Source organism: Puma concolor, chromosome C1, assembly GCF_028749965.1.
Source record: "Puma concolor isolate L17-30 chromosome C1, mPumCon1.1.hap2, whole genome shotgun sequence".
In the NCBI taxonomy this organism is placed as follows: Eukaryota; Metazoa; Chordata; class Mammalia; order Carnivora; family Felidae; genus Puma; species Puma concolor.
This window is the reverse complement of record NC_141674.1, coordinates 126,956,301-126,975,143: the sequence shown is the minus strand read 5'-3', so window position 1 is coordinate 126,975,143 and position 18,843 is coordinate 126,956,301. Positions and strand designations below refer to the sequence as shown.

Here is an 18,843-nt window from a genome sequence, read left to right as displayed (position 1 = left end):
TACCTGTAGCCCCTGTTTTCATGCTGCCAACTATACAGTCCCATATTGGAAAGACATCCCCTTCCCAGTATTTTTGGCACAAACTCCAGACAGGTTCTCGCTGGCTCACATTGAATTGTGCCCCTCTTGAATCTTTACCTTTGGCTGTGGGACAAGGGTATATGAGAGTGGAGCTGATGATGTCATTCAACACAAACCACATACGCTAAGGATAAGGACATAGCTCTCCCCAGGGGAGACTCAGGGTGCTCTTACCTCAATGGGGAATAGATGTGGGGAAGGCCCCAAAACTACAGATCTTCATTTTACTTAGGAACATTTTAGGAACTCTGTGCCTTCATAGGGGAGAAAAAAAAAGGCACGGAAAATGAAGGGAGTCCAGTCACATCCTAAGCATGCATGTTTGGATGTGCGAGGCCAGCCCAATCAGATGGCGGTCTACTGCTGCTCTCTCCAGGGAAAGGGAAGCAGGCGTGAAGGGGGAAACGCAGGCCTCGGCTCCCTGGGGAATGAGGCTCCAGTGGCCTGTGATTGCATGCCTCGTCGGCTGTTGGCGGCCACTGGCTCCCGGAGTGCATGTTTAAATTATGAGCAGTGGAGACAAGTTCTAAATGTGAGGAGCAGAAGTGTTCTGGAAAATTTCCCTAGGGTGTTCTGATAGCAATGCTCTCTGGATGAATTTAGAGGCTCCTGACAGTAGGGCACTCCATTCCAGAGCAGCGGTGGTGTTTGTCATGCAGGCCCCGCACTGCCAGCTGACAGCCTCAGCAGCTTCTGTGGCCCTTGCCTTGACCCAGAGAAATCTTCGTAAGAGAGCTCTGCTTCACGGCAGCCCCACTGCCTTCTCTCTGTGCCTCTTGCCAGCTGGCAGCATAATTTTGAGGTCGAAAGGGCCCTTATCTGTCATCCACTGTTGAATGTGCACCTGCCTTCAAGGTATTGCTAGACTTTTGTTGGACCTGTGGTGGCTTTCAGCTACCCTCAGCCAAGCATGATTGTGGCTCCGGGGGCACCTGCTTTGTAATCCCTACCTTGGTGGTCAGTCATCTTGGCTCTGGTCTGCTGTTCTACAAGTGGGAACTGCCCACAAAGGGAAGCTGTCAGAGCCAAGGCCCTGTGGAGGGCCCCTCAGTGTACCCCAGATTCCCCACACAATTTAGCATTATCTCCCTTTGCAGCTTATCAGGGAGATCAGATGGAGCCAATTTATAAGTAAATGATACATGTTAGTCCTTCCCTTCTGTGAAGGACTCTGGTTAACCTGGAGCTCTTAGTCAAACTTTCCTTGGTGCACGGAGGATAGAATAATATTAATATTCCACTTGTGCTCTAAGTTATTCATCCCCTGGGCAGGCTTAAGGTACTCACCCAGTCAGAACTTTCCATATGATTCTGAGAAGGTTTGAAATCATAGACACTGACTCCAGCTGAATCAGGGAAACCCCTCATCAATGGCCATCTCCTTTGTGGGATTCCAGAGTCTCTAAGGTAAAGTTCCTTGAGTTTGTCAACATAATCAACTGGGTGTACACCTCTTTGAAATCTGTAATCCACTGTGTAAATGTGTGGTCTTACTGAATAGCTGATTAAAGCTTTTTACAGTAACCAGTAACAGTTTACCTCTTGGGAAAGCAGGCAGTCTTCTGGGATGGCAAATGTGGTACTTTATCCATTGTGCCCTCCATTCCATGGTGCCCAGGGCAGACAGTGATGGGTGGGGACAGTGCGGGAGCTCTTCTTTATCTGCTGTGTATATTGAGCATCTGGGCAAGATGTTAGTAGGAGCTAAAAAGGTTTCCACTGCTGATGAACAAGTAATCCACAAAAAGCACAGAGCCAAGATACTGTAAAAACAGGCTGTAAAGTAAACAAAACAAAACAAAACAACAACAACCCAATACTTGTTTCTGTGAAATTTTATGAAGCTTAACAAGTTACTGAGAACTTGGTGCAAGTTAGGCTTAGCGTCCTCTAGTGTATCTTGGTGCTCAGTGCAATTCCTCAAGGGATCTCCTGCTATATTTGCTCATGTCAATGTGGCCTGTGAGTTGAGTTCTTTGGGAAGAGCCAGAGCCCCTTTGCATCAACACGGCTGTGTTGCCCACAAAAGCTACACCCCATCACTGCTCACAGCTGGCTCTGCCCTTCTCCTTATGCCCAGGAACAACGCAGGGATAATGACGCAGCTCATTGCAAGAGCCAGAGATGGTTGGGAATTGAATGAATTGCATTGGTCTTACACAGCCTGAGGGCTGGAGTGTAGCTGACTCCCTGGAAGGGCTTGGAAATGTGAAGAAGCCAGTGGTTCTCTTGCCCCAGAATTGTATTTACCCTATGTTTGTCTCTCCACTCCTTGGTGTTTATAGCAAATGATGGCCAACTCCACTTCTGTGTTCTTAGGTTTCAATTCTCACAACATTAATCAACCATCTAGATTCTCTCTTGGTCTCAATTCTTAATTCACAGAAAATGAAGTATGCTTGGTTCACATTGGGTCAGATGACCCCATAAAAGCTGGGGGCAGGGGCACAAAGCACAATATGGCTGTCCAGGGCCCATTCCTGGATGTTATGGGGAGGACAGAGAATGGGGCCATGTGGTGAGCTGAGTTGGGGCTCAAATGGGTATGGACCTCCATGCCCCACACCTACGCCTCACTTACTCCATGAGTCAATGTTTTTCATACCTGTGCCTAGGACAATCTACTTCAAACCTTTGCTGACCCACTGGGTAGGGTTTTATTCTTTGTTGGAGGGTAGACATATGCTTGATAATATGGCTTTAGTCAAACTGAGAACAACAGTCTTTGAGGCTGGACATGGGCACAGAACAGATCACAGAATTAGACAGACACACCACTCAGTTAACTTTCCCCCCAAAAAGGTAGATACATTTTTGAACATGGAGAAATGTCCTTATTACAACTTGTAGACATCTCTTATTTGTAGACGTCTCTTATTTAAGATCATTTGCTATGGTTTTTCCAAACTGTTTTCTTGATGCCTACACTGGATTTTCAGCTCTGATGGGAAAGAGATTTCTCTGAACTGTGTTAGCAGTGGCATGTGTGTGTAGATACCTCAACTAATTACCTGATGATGGGAACATTGTGGATGGTGGCACTTTTACCCTGGCAGTTTCATGTGGTTCCCAGCTCTCTGTTCCCAATTGCTAAAGTCTCAAAGTTTCAGCAGCCATTTGATTGACAGGTGCTTGGGCATTTTCATTTTGAAGCCAGCCCTTTGGTGCTAGAGGACGCAGTGGGAAGGGTTGCTGTTGCCAGTGGAGTCCACAATCTTTTCACCTTCACTTTACTTTTTTCAGTTCATAGGGTTGACAAGTACAGTTAATTTTTAACTTAATGCTCTTGGAACTTTTCCACTGATGTTTAAAAGGCCCTATCAACTATATTAATATACTCATAAATGAGAGAAAATATCCATGAGGTCTTAAAATATGCTGAATAATATTTTCTTTCTTTTTAGCTGTCTCCGTTATGAGGTACAGCGCCTCTGCTTTTGGGTTTGCAGTAAGTAACCTGAAATGTACTTTTATGAAGTTTTGCACGTTTTTCCTGAGCCCACAAATCTCACTCTGGGCTGGCAGTTCAGAGGGTGGTTAGCTGAAGAGAGCTTAGCGTGACAAACCTTTTATGGAAATAGCTTCTATAAAAAAAAAAAAAAACCAACTACAATTTTGAAGGAAACAACAATGATACTCTACACGTCTCCAGAACAGATGAGGGGGCCTCATTTTGCACACCTGGTTGAGAGGATGGTTTTAGCCTGTTTTTCTTCCTCAAGGTTGTAGGTTTGAAAGTGGGGTACACACTGGAGTGAAGCATTTACTGGTACAGGCAGAGGTGTTGGGGTTAGGATTGGGGCTGCTGGCACTAGACAAGTCAGTCTGTAGCCCCATTAGGAGTAACCTGGGTCCTGAACCTGTTTCCTGATGGGAATTGGTCAGAGAAAACAGGTCTCAGATGTTTTATAGGCTAGGCATGTTGCAAGCTTGGGTGTAGTTTCCCCACATTCCTTCAAGACAGTGCTAGTGCTTGGAGTTTTCCAGCTGAAAAGTGAGATGTGGTGCAGTGACTCATCTGGAGAGCTCCAACATCCTCCTATGTAGCTTTAGGGTTTCCTGTACCTGAGGGCATGTGTTCCTGTTACCAAACCCACTTCTGCCCTTTGATGTGAGAACTTGAAGTTTTGGAGGTTGTAGATTGTTTTCAGAATCTTTTGAAAGGTATGGACAGTCTCTCCAGAAAAATGCCCCCCCCACACCCACCCCTCCCTTTTATCCCCTTTCTTCTGTCTCTGTCCCTCACACGTTCACTCATTCATTCAAACAAGAGCATTGAATTTTGTATACAATTCTGAAATGTTAGATTTCCCAGAATCCTTGGGGTATCTCACCCTGAACCTTACTCTCAGTCTCACCCTTGAACCTTATATAGAACAATCGCATGGAGAGCTGGAAACATAGAGTCCTCATCCTGAATCTTTTACTTGGGATGTAGGGGAAAGTGCTGCAATTATTTTTCTGCTGGGGGATATGGGTCAGAACAGTACAACTCTCCCCATATCTCCCTGTATCTCCAGAGCGCTAGAAGCTGGGGCCCAGGGAGCAGAGCCCACTGCACCACAGAGTGTGCTTTCTCAGTCCGTGGGAGCAGTGGGAGGTCTGAGGAGAAGCCATGGCACTGCCACCAGGCCGGCATGTCAGGCCTCAGCTCCATATTCCCAGGACCCAACATGAGGATGATGAGTAGCCTATATCATGATGATGTGAAGCTTCTTTGCTCTGAGATCACTGGCTCAGATTCCAAACCTTTGTGTCTTGTGTCTTCACCGTCATGCCTTTTTCACGCTGGAAAACACTAATGCCATGTCTCCTTCTCCTAGTTTGATGCCATCCTCGACGTCCTGTCATCGGCGATTGTCCTGTGGCGTTACAGCAATGCTGCCGCTGTACACTCTGCCCATAGGGAGTACATGTAAGTGGATTTTTATCTTGTCCCAGGCTGCTGAACCCTTGCAAAGGAAGGCCACATAATTAGGCTGTCAGCATAACTCACTTTGCAACTTTGGTTCCAGGGATGAGAATGAGGACCCAAGTTTACTTTGAGCGTGCCTGCTGTGATATCAGCCGTATGATAGGCACCTTCTGGGATGGTCACAGAGATGGGACATCCTTTTTTATAATTCTCCCTGTCCTCTGCTCTTGAGTCTGGAGTGAATGTTTGTATGCTCATCTGTCTGTCCTTCTGTCCATCTATCCATCGATCTACCTATGCTTCAATCCATCCATTCTTCCATCCTCTTTCTCTATGTGTTTTTGGAATCTTTTTTCTCTGGAATTTTCATGTTTTTTTTTTTTTTTCTTTATAAGTAAGATGACTTTTCCACTGTAATTTATGGGAGATATCTTGAGGGTGTTCTAGATTACCCTACTGGTCTTACATTCCTCTATTAGAGGGTGTGGCTTCTCCCAGTCTCTACATCCTGTGGGTGATGGTTTTGTCTTTGAGGAATTTGAGTTTGTGACCATAAAACACATCTTTTCCAACTTGCATCTCTTTATTCCATTTTAAATCTCCAGGCTGATAGCACAGGTTCCAGAGTTAGATATCTTGGCTTTGAATCTTAGTTTACCACTTGCTAGCTCTGTGACCATAGGAAGTTGCTAACTGTTCTGTGCCTTGTTTCCTCATCTAGAAAAGCAGAAAAACAACAATAACTCCTTCACAGAGATATTGTATATATTATATATGTATAATATAATGTAATATATGTTATATATATATTAGAACAGTGTGTATATGTGTATATGTATGTATATATAATGTCTGTGTATATATCTCTATATATAATAGATATATATCTTATATCTATATATATATAGATAGATATATATCTTATATCCATCTATATATATATATATAAGTTTGGCATGTAGTTCAGGAAACCTTAGCTGCCATCTTTATTATTAGGTAATTATTAAGGGGGCTCCCCTGAGACTGAGCCACCACTGGTCATTTACCCCACCTCTGTACTTTTGGACAATTTAATACAAATGAGTAAATGTTATCCACAGTGTGATTTGTGTGGTGCCCAGACAGAAGGTTCTCTTGATGAGGATGCTGTGTCATACTTAAATGTATGAATGTTGAGATACAAACGTTAGGTGTTAGGGGACTCTGGTAGTAATATATCTGGGGTTGCATATGCCAAATGGAAAGCTTTTAAAGGTGATGCTATAGCTGATTCACAAATGAGAACACATTTTATTTCATTGTTGGCTTTAGGTAGAGCATAGAAACTTCTTTTAAGTATTACATATTTATTTAAATGTACATTAGCTCTTTTAACAAATATGAAGTATCAAATGTGTGATGCCCCAGATGATATTGTTCAGGATAAAGTTGATTTTTTTGAGTCAACTTATGGTTGAAAAACTTAAGGGAACAATTGTAGTAAATTGATTTTGTGAAATTTCAAATTATGGTACTATAATGATCAAAGTTGAATTAACAGTGGTCCAGCCAAAGGAGCAGCCAATGCAACAACCCAAGTGGTTGCTATGATTTGAGGAATACAGTGAGAACAATCTAGAAATATGCTGACATTTTAAGAGTTAGTCCTGTCTCTCTCCGAGGATGATATGTTCTTTGGTTCTATAGTTGTACTGTCTGGTGCAACAGCTGCTGGTGGCTATTCTGGCACTTAGGTGTAGCTGGTCTGAACTAAGAGGTGTTGCAAGTATAAAATACACACTACATCCCAAAGACTTAGTAAAAAAAAAAAAAGTAAACATTTTATTCATAACTTTAAAAATTTTGATTATATGTTCATATAAGAATATTGTGGATATGGGGCTCCTGGCTGCCTCAGTTGGTAGAGCGTTCAACTCTTGATCTCGGGGTGGGGGGGGGGTGTGAGTTCAGGTTCCATGTTGGGTGTAGAGGTTACTTAAAAGTTAAAATTAAAAAAAGATTTTTTTTTAATGATGTTTATTTATTTTTGAGAGAGACAGAGCACAAGCAGGGGAGGGGCAGAGAGGGAGGGAGACACAGAATCCGAAACAGGCTGTAGGTTCTGACCTGTCAGCACAGAGCCAGATGCGGACCTTGAACCCATGAACTGTGAGAGCATGGCCTGAGCCGAAGTTGGATGCTCAACTGACTGAGCCACGCAGGTGCCCCCAAATCTTTTTTTTTTTTTAAAGAATATTTTGGATATATTGGATTAAACTATTATAATTAATTTTACTTGCTTCTGTTTCTTTTTTCTAATGTGGCTTTTAAAAAATTTTAATTACTTAATGTGGCTTATAGTATAATTCTTTTGGGTCTTGACCTCAAAAGAGAAAGCTCTTCCCTCTCTGTCTTTTCTTACTTTAGAAATAATAATCCAGAATTTGATTTGCGATTCCAGAAGGAATTGAGTTCAGTGTTACTCAATTTCTCTCTTCTAATTTGCTCTTTTAAATCTGATTTCCTTTATGCTGAAATGAGTTTCTTATGTATTAGTCACAAATCTACAAATTATTGTAGCTTTTCCATAGAGTCAGGATCTCTTTGAGCATTTGCCAGGTGGCCTTGAGTTTTCCAAGATGAAAAGACTGATGACAAGAAATGTGTTTTGGTTTTCAGTGATTGCAAAATAGGTACCATTACAAAAATGTATATCTCTCATGATACCCCAAAGGCAAAAATTCCGAGTAGTTGCTTTGATAATTCCCAGATGATAGTTCATGCAATGATGCCAGTGAATTTATTTGGAGATTCTTAAATGTAGGGATTAAAACAATATCCCACAATCCATTGTATTGTTGGCTTTAGTTTTAAGTTTTAATCTCTGCCTCATCCCATGTAAATTAAAAATTCATGGAATCACTGCCAGATGAGAAACTGATGTTTGCGTATTAATGGGCATGAATGAATTATGAGAGGCATAGCTAGAAAAACCACTGGTTTTCAGTTGCTGGAGAATAATAAATGAGGAAATACCCAACTGGTCCTTAGTTAATTCCTCTAATTTGTCCTACTTTGACTCTAAGCTTCAGAGAGAATCTTGAGCTTGGAATTGCCAGTACAAGGAGCAGTGGGACCTTTGTCAGCCTTGCTGCCTGATACTGTGTGTGCTGGCTGGGTGCTTGATGCCCAGCGGAAGAGAGGACGCCTTTAGCATCACCATAGGGTGTAGCCCTCAATCGTTTTGTTTTGCACTCTTTTTTATTGTGGTAAAAAACACTACCACTGGATTTACCATCTTAAACATTTTAAGTGTATGGTTTAGTAGTATTAAATATATTCATTTTACGGTTGTGAGCTCCTTCATCATGCAAAGCTGAAACTTCATACTTACTAAACAGCTTCCCTTTTCCCTCTCCCCCAGCCCTTTGCAGCCATAATTCTACTTTGTTTCTATGCATTTGATTACTGTAGGTACCTCACATAAGTACAATCATAAGCTATTTGTTTTGTGACTGGCTTCTTTCACTAAATGTAATGGCCATGGCAAGATTAACAAATGGCCCTCATGGTTGAGAAATCTTACTTAGGTAGACAGTCCTAGGTGTGGGGCACTGATCTGAGAATGAGATGCTCAAACCCAGCATTTCACAGGCGGTTTGCCTACTGGTGTGAATTTAGGCTGGGAATGGGTGGCTCATGTCAGGCAAGAACAAAAGGTCAGGGACGTACTTTCCACCAGGTATTGGCCAGATGCTCCATCTGGGATTGAAGCAATGGTTGCAGAGTTGGGGAGGAGATGAAGGCGGTGAAGCAGGTGTTGTTTCCATCAGCCAGGAAAGGAGAGGGACCAGGTGGTTGGGGCTAATGGCAAGGAGGCATCCTGGCTGGTTTAGCCTGAGACTGACTGGGAGCATGGAGGGGAAAAAGCCGGAGGACTGGTTTGGAATTCACCATGAGGCACATAGGCTGTGAGTATGTGGATGAGAGAGAACACACTGCCTCTGCTTCCAAGGTGGGGGAGGCAGCTTCCTCAGGGAGCAACCAGGTTTTTCTTAGGCCAACTGGTGAGAGCAAGAGTCGGAAAAGAGTCTGAGGATGTGGAGAGTGGGATAGGATGAATGTGTTTTGGGGAAGGAAGGGTGCAGGGCCACACAGGGGGACACAGAGGAGCGTGGCTAGAAGGGTAGGGTGGTGACGGTTGTCCTGGTGACAGTAGATTGCTCTGAGGCCACTAAAAGAATGAAGCACTATGTGTACATGTGCATTGTGATGTCCAAGTGTCATTAAGTAAAGAAAGCGTAGAGCAAAACAGCGTTTAGGGTCTCTTCTCATTTGTTTTAACAAAAGAGGTTTGCATCCACACACACTGTTTAGGCATATAAAAAAAAATCTCTACAAGGATATAAAGGAGACTGGCAGCAAGATCTCCTCAGGGAGGGGGACTGGGGACAGAAGAAAGAGAGGAGATGCTCTTTATATCCTTTAGACCAGAGCTGTCCAGCAGAAGTCTCTACAATAATGGACATGTTCTATAGCTGCACTGTGCAGTATCATCAAGCCATTACCCACATGTGGCCATTGACCATTTGCTATGTGGCTACATTTTTAACTTTATTTAATTTAAATTAATTGAACCATAAATAGTCACATGTGGCTGGTGGCTACTGTATTGGACAGTACCTCTTTAGGTAGTTCGATCATTTTTAATCCATTTTTTAATTTTTTTTTAAAAAAATTTTTTTTTTTTCAACGTTTATTTATTTATTTGGGACAGAGAGAGACAGAGCATGAACGGGGGAGGGGCAGAGAGAGAGGGAGACACAGACTCGGAAACAGGCTCCAGGCTCCGAGCCATCAGCCCAGAGCCCGACGCGGGGCTCGAACTCACAGACTGCGAGATCGTGACCTGGCTGAAGTCGGACGCTTAACTGACTGCGCCACCCAGGCGCCCCAATCCATTTTTTTATTAAAAAATTTTTTTTAACTTTTAAAATTTACTTTGAGAGGGACAGAGAGACCACGTGCAAGCTGGGAAGGGACAGAGAAAGGGAGAGAGGGAATCCCAATCCTGATAGTGCAGAGCTCAATGCAGGGCTCAAACTCATGAATATCATAACCTGAGCCAAAATCAAGAGTCAGATGCTTAACCGACTGAGCCAACCAGGCGCCCCTAATCCATTTTTTAAAAACAAAGTTGTTACTAAATCAAAGTCCGGGGGACTTGGAAATGAGAGAAAGGTAGGGGAGGAAGGAGGTGCTGGAGGAGGTGGGTGTGGGAGAAATTAGTGTAGGAGGAACCTGGCATGGCCAAATGACACAGGGCATTTCGCGCCTGTCTCAGCCATTGTCAGCCTTGTGTACTATGTAAGGCCATAGGAAGTACAGCTTCCTGCTGCCATCAGCTGTGGAGGGCCATCAGGATGCTTGCCATGGAAGGTACAGCTTGACACTCATTGGAGGCCTCTGACATTTTGCATGATTTCAACACAGGTGGGAGGCCCGTGAACACTCCCCAGTCCCAGCTGTCTCCTTGGGCCATTCGTCAGCTTGCTGAGATGGAGAGGTGGAGGCAGATGGGAGGCTGTTCACCTTTACAGGCTTGAACTTCTGCAACACTGAGGCAAAAACACAACCTGGGAGGCTATTCACTTGTTCCAAATGTACCTCCACATGGCATGATGCTCAGCAGCATATTGGAAAGCGAATTTGAGAGCTCTGGGGTAGATATTCTTAGAGAGGCATAAATCCTGGTGTGTCTCTTCATGTGAAATAAATGGGGCACGCCGGTTCTCACCCATGCAGGGTCCTTGCTCTGTCTCCCCCCCCCCCCACCCCCGCCCCCAATCTGCTAAGCCAAATGCCTTGGCCTGAAAACTACCAGTCGACAGGATAGCTTTTGATGACTGGTTTCAGCAACATTCTTGCTGCTTTTGGAAACAGCTCTGGAAATTGAAAAAGAAAAGAAACTGATTCAGTCAAGAAATAGCATATCGGCAATTTGCTTTTGGTGTCTGATCTAAGAGGACTGCAAAGGCCAGGAGTTATACCAGGAACATAGTGAAGTAGTACTGTGCCTCCCTCCCCCTCTTTGCACAGAGCATTCGGTCTGACCCTAAGTCAGGGGCTTTGGGAGAGTGAACCATCTTTCCTCCACACTTTTCTAGTGCTCTTAACATTACCAATGAATCTGAACTGGAAGAATAAATAATTTCAGAGAGTCCCTCAACAGCTGATGAGAGCCAGTGTAGAAGGTAGAGAGCCTTGATAGCGGGACCTGAGCTCACATGCCTTGACCAGTTTGGATTTAGTCTTGCCTGAAGGCAGAGAGAGTTGCCATGGGAAGTTCCACAGTCGTGGGAAGTTCTATGAAACCTGCCATGACACAGGCATGATATTAATGGGTTATGGTGCTGTGGGCAGGATGTGTTAGAGAAAGAAGTGTAGGCTTCCTTAGTCTACTATGGGTAGAAATGTGTCCCCCAAAAGATACTGAAATCCTAATCCCCACTGCTACAGAATGTGACGTTTTGGGAAATAGGGTCTTTGCAGATACAACTAAGTGAGATGAGGTCCTAATCCCATTTGACTGGAGTCCTTATAGGAAGAGGAGAAGATACACCAAGGCAGAAGCACATGTGACAGCAGGGGCAGTGTTCAGAATCCTGTATCTACAAGCCAAGGAACTCCAAGGATGGTTGGCAAACGCCAGTAGCTCAAGGAAGCAAGGAGGGACTCTGCCCTACAGGTTTCAGAGGGAGCGTGGGCCCACTGCCAACACCTTGATTTTGAGCTTCCAGCTTCTAGAACTGTGAGAGAGTAAATTTCTTTTATTTAAGCCCCTAAGTTTGTGGTGCTTGGTTACAGCAGCCACTGGAAAACTGCTGCTGTCCCCGAGAAGAGTCTTCTATCAGACCTGCACTCAACTGCTCTGTGACCTTGAGTGACGCACGAATTTTTCGAAACCTCAGTTACCTCCTCTGTGAAAGGGGGTGGGCTGTGACAACTACCAAATGGTGTTGTGGTGAAGATAAGACACGATACTGAATGTGACATAAGTATGTGCTCAAAAAATGTTAGATCACTTATTTTCCATCCTTGGAGTTTTGAAAATGTTTCTTCAATAGTCATACTGGGATACTTTGAAATTACACTTTTGTTTTAATTTCCTTTGAACAGTATAGAACAAAGGACTTTGCAAGGAAAAAAAATCTAGAAACCCAGATATATACTTGCATATTGAGAAAGTTGCTTTTGACCTAGGGACATGGGGTAATAGTGTAGTGAGGTAAAAAAAAAGATTATTATTGCTTGATTTCCTGATTTCATTTCTTCATCCCACCCCTAAAACAAATCTCATCTGTGTGGAGCACAACAAAGTAATATTTGATTTTTGTAAAAAGTTAAGGTAATTCATACAGGTACAAAGGACATAGCAATTGTCAGAGAGCCTTCCAGGGAGAACCATAGCTAAAGTTTAGTTGTGTATTGTGTTGGTGTGTGCGCATACATCTTTTTTTTTCCCTACATACATAGAGATAATCTATATATACCCTTATGCAAACTGGTTTTTCTCTACTTACCACCATGTTTTGGACATTTTCCCATCTTTGGATAAATAGAGGTATGTTATTTTTTGAAAGCTATTCAGTATTCTGTGCATGGATTTAACATATTTTGTTAAGCACTTTTCTACTGAAGATGCAGGTTGTTTCCAGCTTCTTGGGGCTAGAAGCAACCTGAAATAACTGTCCTTACACGTTCGTATTGTAATGCTTGTCTTCTTATTTCTTGAGGATAAATTACTAGAAGTCTGGGTCGAAGAATATGCTTATAGTTCTGATGCCCAGTGTGAAACTGTTCTCCAAGTAGGTCATACGAATTTACATTCGCACCAGTATGGGTGAGGATGTCTGTTGACTCACCTTTACCAGCACTAAGTGTTACCATTCTTTTTGAGCTGAGCTACTTGTCCAGGTGGGAAATCGAATTCTCCATGTTAAGGTGCACATGTTTAGTTATCAGGCTGAGCATATTCTCAGATTTGTTTTGGCATTTGTATTTCTTTTGGGAACTGGGTTGCCAGAATTTCAGATGGGAATGAGGATCCTTTTGTTTCCTTTTTGAACCATTTCCCAGACACAGGCTATAGAGCTTAGGTGACAAAGAAAGTACAACTTAATAACTGATCAGATCCTTCCTGCCTTGCCCCTCCCAACCCCACCCCCACCATATTCTTTTTTTGCAGTGCCATGGTTTTTTTTTTTTCTTTCACAGATCTAAATACCTGCATTAATTTATGTATTGGTATATTTGTTGAGTGTCTATTGCCCTCAGAAGACTTTAAGCCCACAAGGGCAAGGATATTCCTTAAGTGTCTTAATCTTTTAACCTTCTTCCACATGGCATTTACTAGTTGCTCATTTAAAGAGATGCAGAATGAAAGATTGAATCATGGGAGCTCTTCATCTTATGTAAAGTTGCAATAACTTTTATTAGATGGTAAGTATTTATTCAACACCTCCTGTGTGTTGGGTATCATGCTGGGCTTTGCGTTAGGTAGAGGTATTATTTGACACCTGGTAGAGAAGGGAAATAGTGTTTCTGAAGGCTCATGGCTGGTAATGGATACAACTGGTGTTTGAACCTACCTTCTGCTTGCTCTGAAATTTCCTTGTAATCATTATGCAACACTGCCTCTTCAAATGATCATTTGTGTGTCTTTGTTTTACCAGTTTTTCATTCCAGCTCCTTCCCCCGCCCTGCCCCCAAACCCTTCCTCCTGGAAATGCCCTTTCTCAGCAATTTGCTGCAAGCCAGATTTAATTGTAAGGGAGAAGAAAAGTGGTACGGATGCTGAAGGATTAAGAGCTATAAAAAAAATACAACTGAAAATTCAGTCCTGGGCTTGGGTTCTAACTCTGGTAGGTAGGGAAATGGTTGGCTGCTGGCCAGACATAGATAAACTGCTAGGGCAGTCTAGGGGCAGGATGCCATGCCCAGGAGCAGCTGTCATGTCTTGGTCCCTTGGCAAATGGCTGCTGTGACAAGTACCATGGCCCTCCTGTGTCTCAAAGGTCTTAGAAATGAAGATCATTTGTCTTAGCTGCAGCCTGGACTTCTTGCATGCTCTTTGAAGCTTTGGTTCTTATTTTCACGCCAAGTTGGCAGCTGTGTAGGGCCTACTGGATGCTGGGCCAAGGGCTCTGTGGGTTTGTTATGAAGGAGCAGGAACACACCTTTGCCCGTGGCTATGGCCTCTCCTTTAGCACCCACTGTTGGAACAAGGCATTTGTTGAGTGGAGAGGGTTCCATCCCCAAGGACACCAGGGCCCAACACTGTGAATGGGCCCGGTCCCTTCACCTGAGGATGGTCACTGTTTGGAAACCTGAGCCTGGAGTCACCATATTTGTCATTTCTCCATCTTCCACTCTGGTCCCTGTGCTTTGTGGTGAACATATTTAATTCAGGAACCTTCCTTGAAGTGGGGAGGTTTAAGATAGACAGGTGAGACAGGTCTCTTTTTGTGACCACTTTTGGTGGTGGGAGATTTCGGCAGGCTCTTTGCCTTCTCTGAGTGGTCCTATTTTCAGAGGACAGGTCTGTGGACTTGGTTTCTCCATAGTCATCTTTGAAGTTTCAGGGTCAGAGTTTTTCAGGGCACATTTCTTCTCCCTTTGGTCTCCAGATCTTTTCCTGTGTGTTAGCTGTTGAACATTACAATTCAATTTAACTGTGTGTAGTACCGTTGACTACTGATGAACACCAACTCTTGGTGCTGGTTATGGCTTGATGACTACTTTCTTCTTTATTACAGCTTGCATTTTCTGAAAAATATTTTATAAGGTACATATGCTATTTTTGTAATCCTATCAAAGATACTTTTTCCTTTTGGGGGAATATAAAAAGCAAGCCAGTCTGGGAACAAGGAATAAAACTCTCACTCATCTCCTTGATGTTTATGCTGCCTTCCTTTGATTATCCTACTGGGTGCCATTGTACTCAACATCAGCACCACCGGGTGCTTTTACATATGATTACTCCTCTTCTGAAGGGACCTGCCACAGTGTATGCAGCCTTCCTTGGGCAAGGATGTCTATGAAATGATGGAATTTTTCATATGGAATTTTCCATTTTCATGGAATTATGGTGATTTTTTTCTCCCCATCTCCTGCCTTTCTCTAAATAGTTGCACCCTTTGAGTTTTTAGTCATCTGGGTTTTACCAGCGTCTCCCCGTATCAGGATTCAGCCTACTCCTATCACTAAGTAGAAGGCATCTACAGGAATATTTGAGTTGTTTGGGTTTTTTTAGTTTGTTTGTTTTTTGCCTGCCTCATAAAATTGTTAGGAGAAACAAATGAGATAATATAAGTAAGTTGCCTGGCAGAGCATTTGACAAATAGTACGTATCTCATAAACGGGGGTTATTTTTAATAGTAGATTGGCCAGGAAAAATAGAGATAAGGGTGTTTTGATTTTAAATGTTTATTTATTTATTTTGAGAGGGGGGAGGGGCAGAGGGAGGGAGAGAAAGAATCTTAAGCAGGCTCTCTACTCAGTGTAGAGCCTGATGCAGGACTTGATCTCATGACCCTGGAATCATGATCTGAACCAAAATTAAGAGACACTCAACTGACTGAGCAACCCAGGCGCCCCTAACCATGTTTTTTAAAAATAACTTTATTAAAATATAATTCACACAGCCTGCAACTCATGCATTGAAAGTGTATAAGTCAATGGTTTTTAATATTCATAGCATTGATCAAAACATTTTCATTGCCATGAAAAGAAGCCCCACTCCTTTTAGCTTCCTCTACTTTCAACTTGCCTTTCCCCTGCTCCTAGTCCTAGGCAATCACTGATCTTTTGGTCTGTATAGTTTAGCCTAATCCTGAGCTTTCATTTAAGTGGATTTATACGCTCTGTGGTCCTTTGTGGCTCCACATGTTTTCTTCCTTCCCTTAGTCTTTCACTTTGCATAATGTTTCCAGCCTTCCTCCACTTTGTAGCATGTATCACTATTTCCTTTCTTTTTATTGTTATATCATATTCCATTATATGGATGTCCCACATTTGGTTTATCCATTCATCAGTTGATGGACATTTATTTGGGTTGTTTCATTTTGGCTATTATGAATAATGCTGCTGTAAACATTTGTATACATGTGTTTGTATGGAAATAATGTTCTTATTTCTTTTGGCTTTGTACTTATAAGTGAAAATTGCTGGGCTATATCATAACTCTATATCTAACATTTGAAGAATTGTCAAACTTTTCCAAAGTAGCTGCACCATTTTAAATTACCATCAGCAGTGTATGAGGGTTCCAATTTCTCCACATCCTCATTGGCACTTGTTATTATCTGCTTTTTTAATTCTAGCCATCCTGGTGGGTATGAGTGGTGTCTTATCGTGGTTTTGATTTATACTTGAAGGTTCTTATGCATTTGAAAAGTCACCATACTTTCCCCCTGTTTGTTTCTTCCTCTTGATGCCATAGAACCTTTAGAAACTATGTTACCCCTGCTAGTAAAGTAGTTTGTCTGGAAGAAGTTTCCTTCAAGAGGCCCATCACCCTATTGATAATGTCCTCTGGCCTCCTTATGGCTCTGCAGAGTCTGGCTTATGGCCTTATAGACTGAGTTTTGGTTTTAATGACACAAATACAGGAGACTCGGATTAATTAGGCTCATAGAACTGATGTATAAAAACAGGATGCCAATTTATTAGTGGATGTGTAGTATGGTCATCATAAGAATCTTGTCTGGATATCCATGTGGTTTTCTTAATTTTTCTCCCTGTTGGGAGAAATACTATCAGCATCTGCTGGCAATGGAAGATTCCTTTTCCTTTTCCTTTTCCTTTTCCTTTTCCTTTTCCTTTTCCTTTTCCTTTTCCTTTTCCTTTTCTATTGCATATTTTCAGAGTGCCTGTAGGCCCTAAACATATAGCTGTGGGTTTTATGGTCTGGTGGGGAGTCAAGGGGTTTTTGTAGAATTTTTGTTCTGATCTGATAGGTTTTGATCTAGAAGTTAAACTTTTAGGCCAGTCTTAACCATTGATTTTCTTGCCATGGTTTGGGGACTGTGCTAAGTACTTTCTCTGATTTGTCTCATTTAATCCTCAGAACAATCCTATGAGGTACAGGTATCACTACCCCAATTATATAGATGAGGAAATGGATATGGAGAGGTACAGTGACTTGCCCAGAGTTGTAGAGCTGGGATTAATGCTGGTGATTTGCACCAAGCCCTGCTGGACTCCAAAGCCTGGTGCTGCCTTCATTTCGGGGCAGTACTGTGTTTGTCCTGCTCAGGTGAGAAGCCCCATGGATTCCCTCTGTGCTGATGACAGGTGTGACCGTGGGCTCAGAAGTAAGAAGACTTAGCAGATAACAGCTGCAAACAGCCCCAAACTTTAGCCCCAACTTGAGAGGCAAAAATCAATCAATCAATCAATAAATCTGTGTTTTAAGTCTATTTCTGCTACACATACCTTATCTGTTAGGTTAATATTAAGATTACTGTCTTAACTGCCCAGCAGGAGATATCAGAAAAGAACCAAAAAGAACATGTTTTGAAGGACTGAAAAAGGTGTGTGTATACACACATACAGATATCTATGATATATAGTAAATAAATATTAAATTTTGTGTATAAAAGTAATACACTTCTTTTTTGAATTAAAATTTTTTTTTTATTTTTGAGAGAGAGAGAGAGAGAGAGAGAGAGAAAGCATGAGCAGGGGAGGGGCAGAGAGAGAGGGAGACACAGGATCCGAAACAGGCTCCAGGCTCTGAGCTGTCAGCACAGAGCCAGATGCGGACCTTGAACCCATGAACTGCGAGATCATGACCTGAGCCAAAGTTGGATGCTCAACAGACTGAGCCACCCAGGCACCCCAAAAGTAATATAGTTCTTAAATGCAATTAAATTAATAAACTTAAATTCTTTAAATTTTAAAAAATTTTATTGTAGTAAAAACTCCTAATGTAAGATCCACCCTAAGGGAATGTTTAAGTGTGTATATACAACATTATTACTAGGGGCACAGTGTGGTCTAGCTGACTTCTAGAACTCGTTCATCTTGTACGACTGAAAATTTATGCCTTTTGATAGGGCAGCTCCCTGTTTATCCCTTCCTTTTAACTTCTTAAACACAGGTCACCAGAGGGGAAGATCCCCAAGAGGACTTGAGTATTGGGCAGGAAGGCTGCTCTAAGTTTTAAACGGGAGGGTTAAACTCCCGTCCTCCGTAGCCTTCCTAGGGCGACAGGGAGGCCAGGTGTCTCTATTTGCTCTTGTGTTTGTTGCTACAAAGTGATTGTTTAGTGTGAGTCTTAACACCCAACAGGATTTGTTCCTTGGCATTTTCAGCCAAGAAATCTTTGTCTTTTTCTGTGCATGCGTTTTCAATGAGAAAACCTATGCAAAAGATAGGTCAGTGGCATGGAAGTACCCTAAAAACAAGCGATACACTGACCTTACCTGCTCTTAAAGTTTGGATTCTCCCTCTCTCCCAAAACGACCAAGAGATCATGGGAACACCAGGTTTTCACAGATGAAATTCTTCCAGAATATTTTTTTTTGTGTGTTTTTATTTTTATTTTTATTTTTTTATTTATATATGAAATTTATTGTCAAATTGGTTTCCATACAACACCCAGTGCTCATCCCAAAAGGTGCCCTCCTCAATACCCATCACCCACCCTCTCCTCCCTCCCACCCCCCATCAACCCTTAGTTTGTTCTCAGTTCTCAACAGTCTCTTATGCTTTGGCTCTCTCCCACTCTAACCTCTTTTTTTTTTTTTTTCCTTCCCCTCCCCCATGGGTTCCTGTTAAGTTTCTCAGGATCCACATAAGAG

At 42.5% G+C, this 18,843-nt stretch overlaps 1 protein-coding gene across 2 annotated transcripts in view; it reads left to right on the top strand.

Moving 5' to 3' along the window:
- The window catches only part of TMEM163 (transmembrane protein 163), a 252,230-nt gene that overhangs the window by 139,168 nt on the left and 94,219 nt on the right, over nucleotides 1-18,843 (top strand). For both annotated transcript variants that reach the window (XM_086715214.1, XM_086715213.1), the window contains exons 3-4: nucleotides 3,486-3,529; nucleotides 4,905-4,996. In XM_086715214.1, the coding sequence (XP_086571340.1) occupies nucleotides 3,486-3,529; nucleotides 4,905-4,996 (136 nt within the window). The remainder of the gene's footprint in view (nucleotides 1-3,485; nucleotides 3,530-4,904; nucleotides 4,997-18,843) is intronic.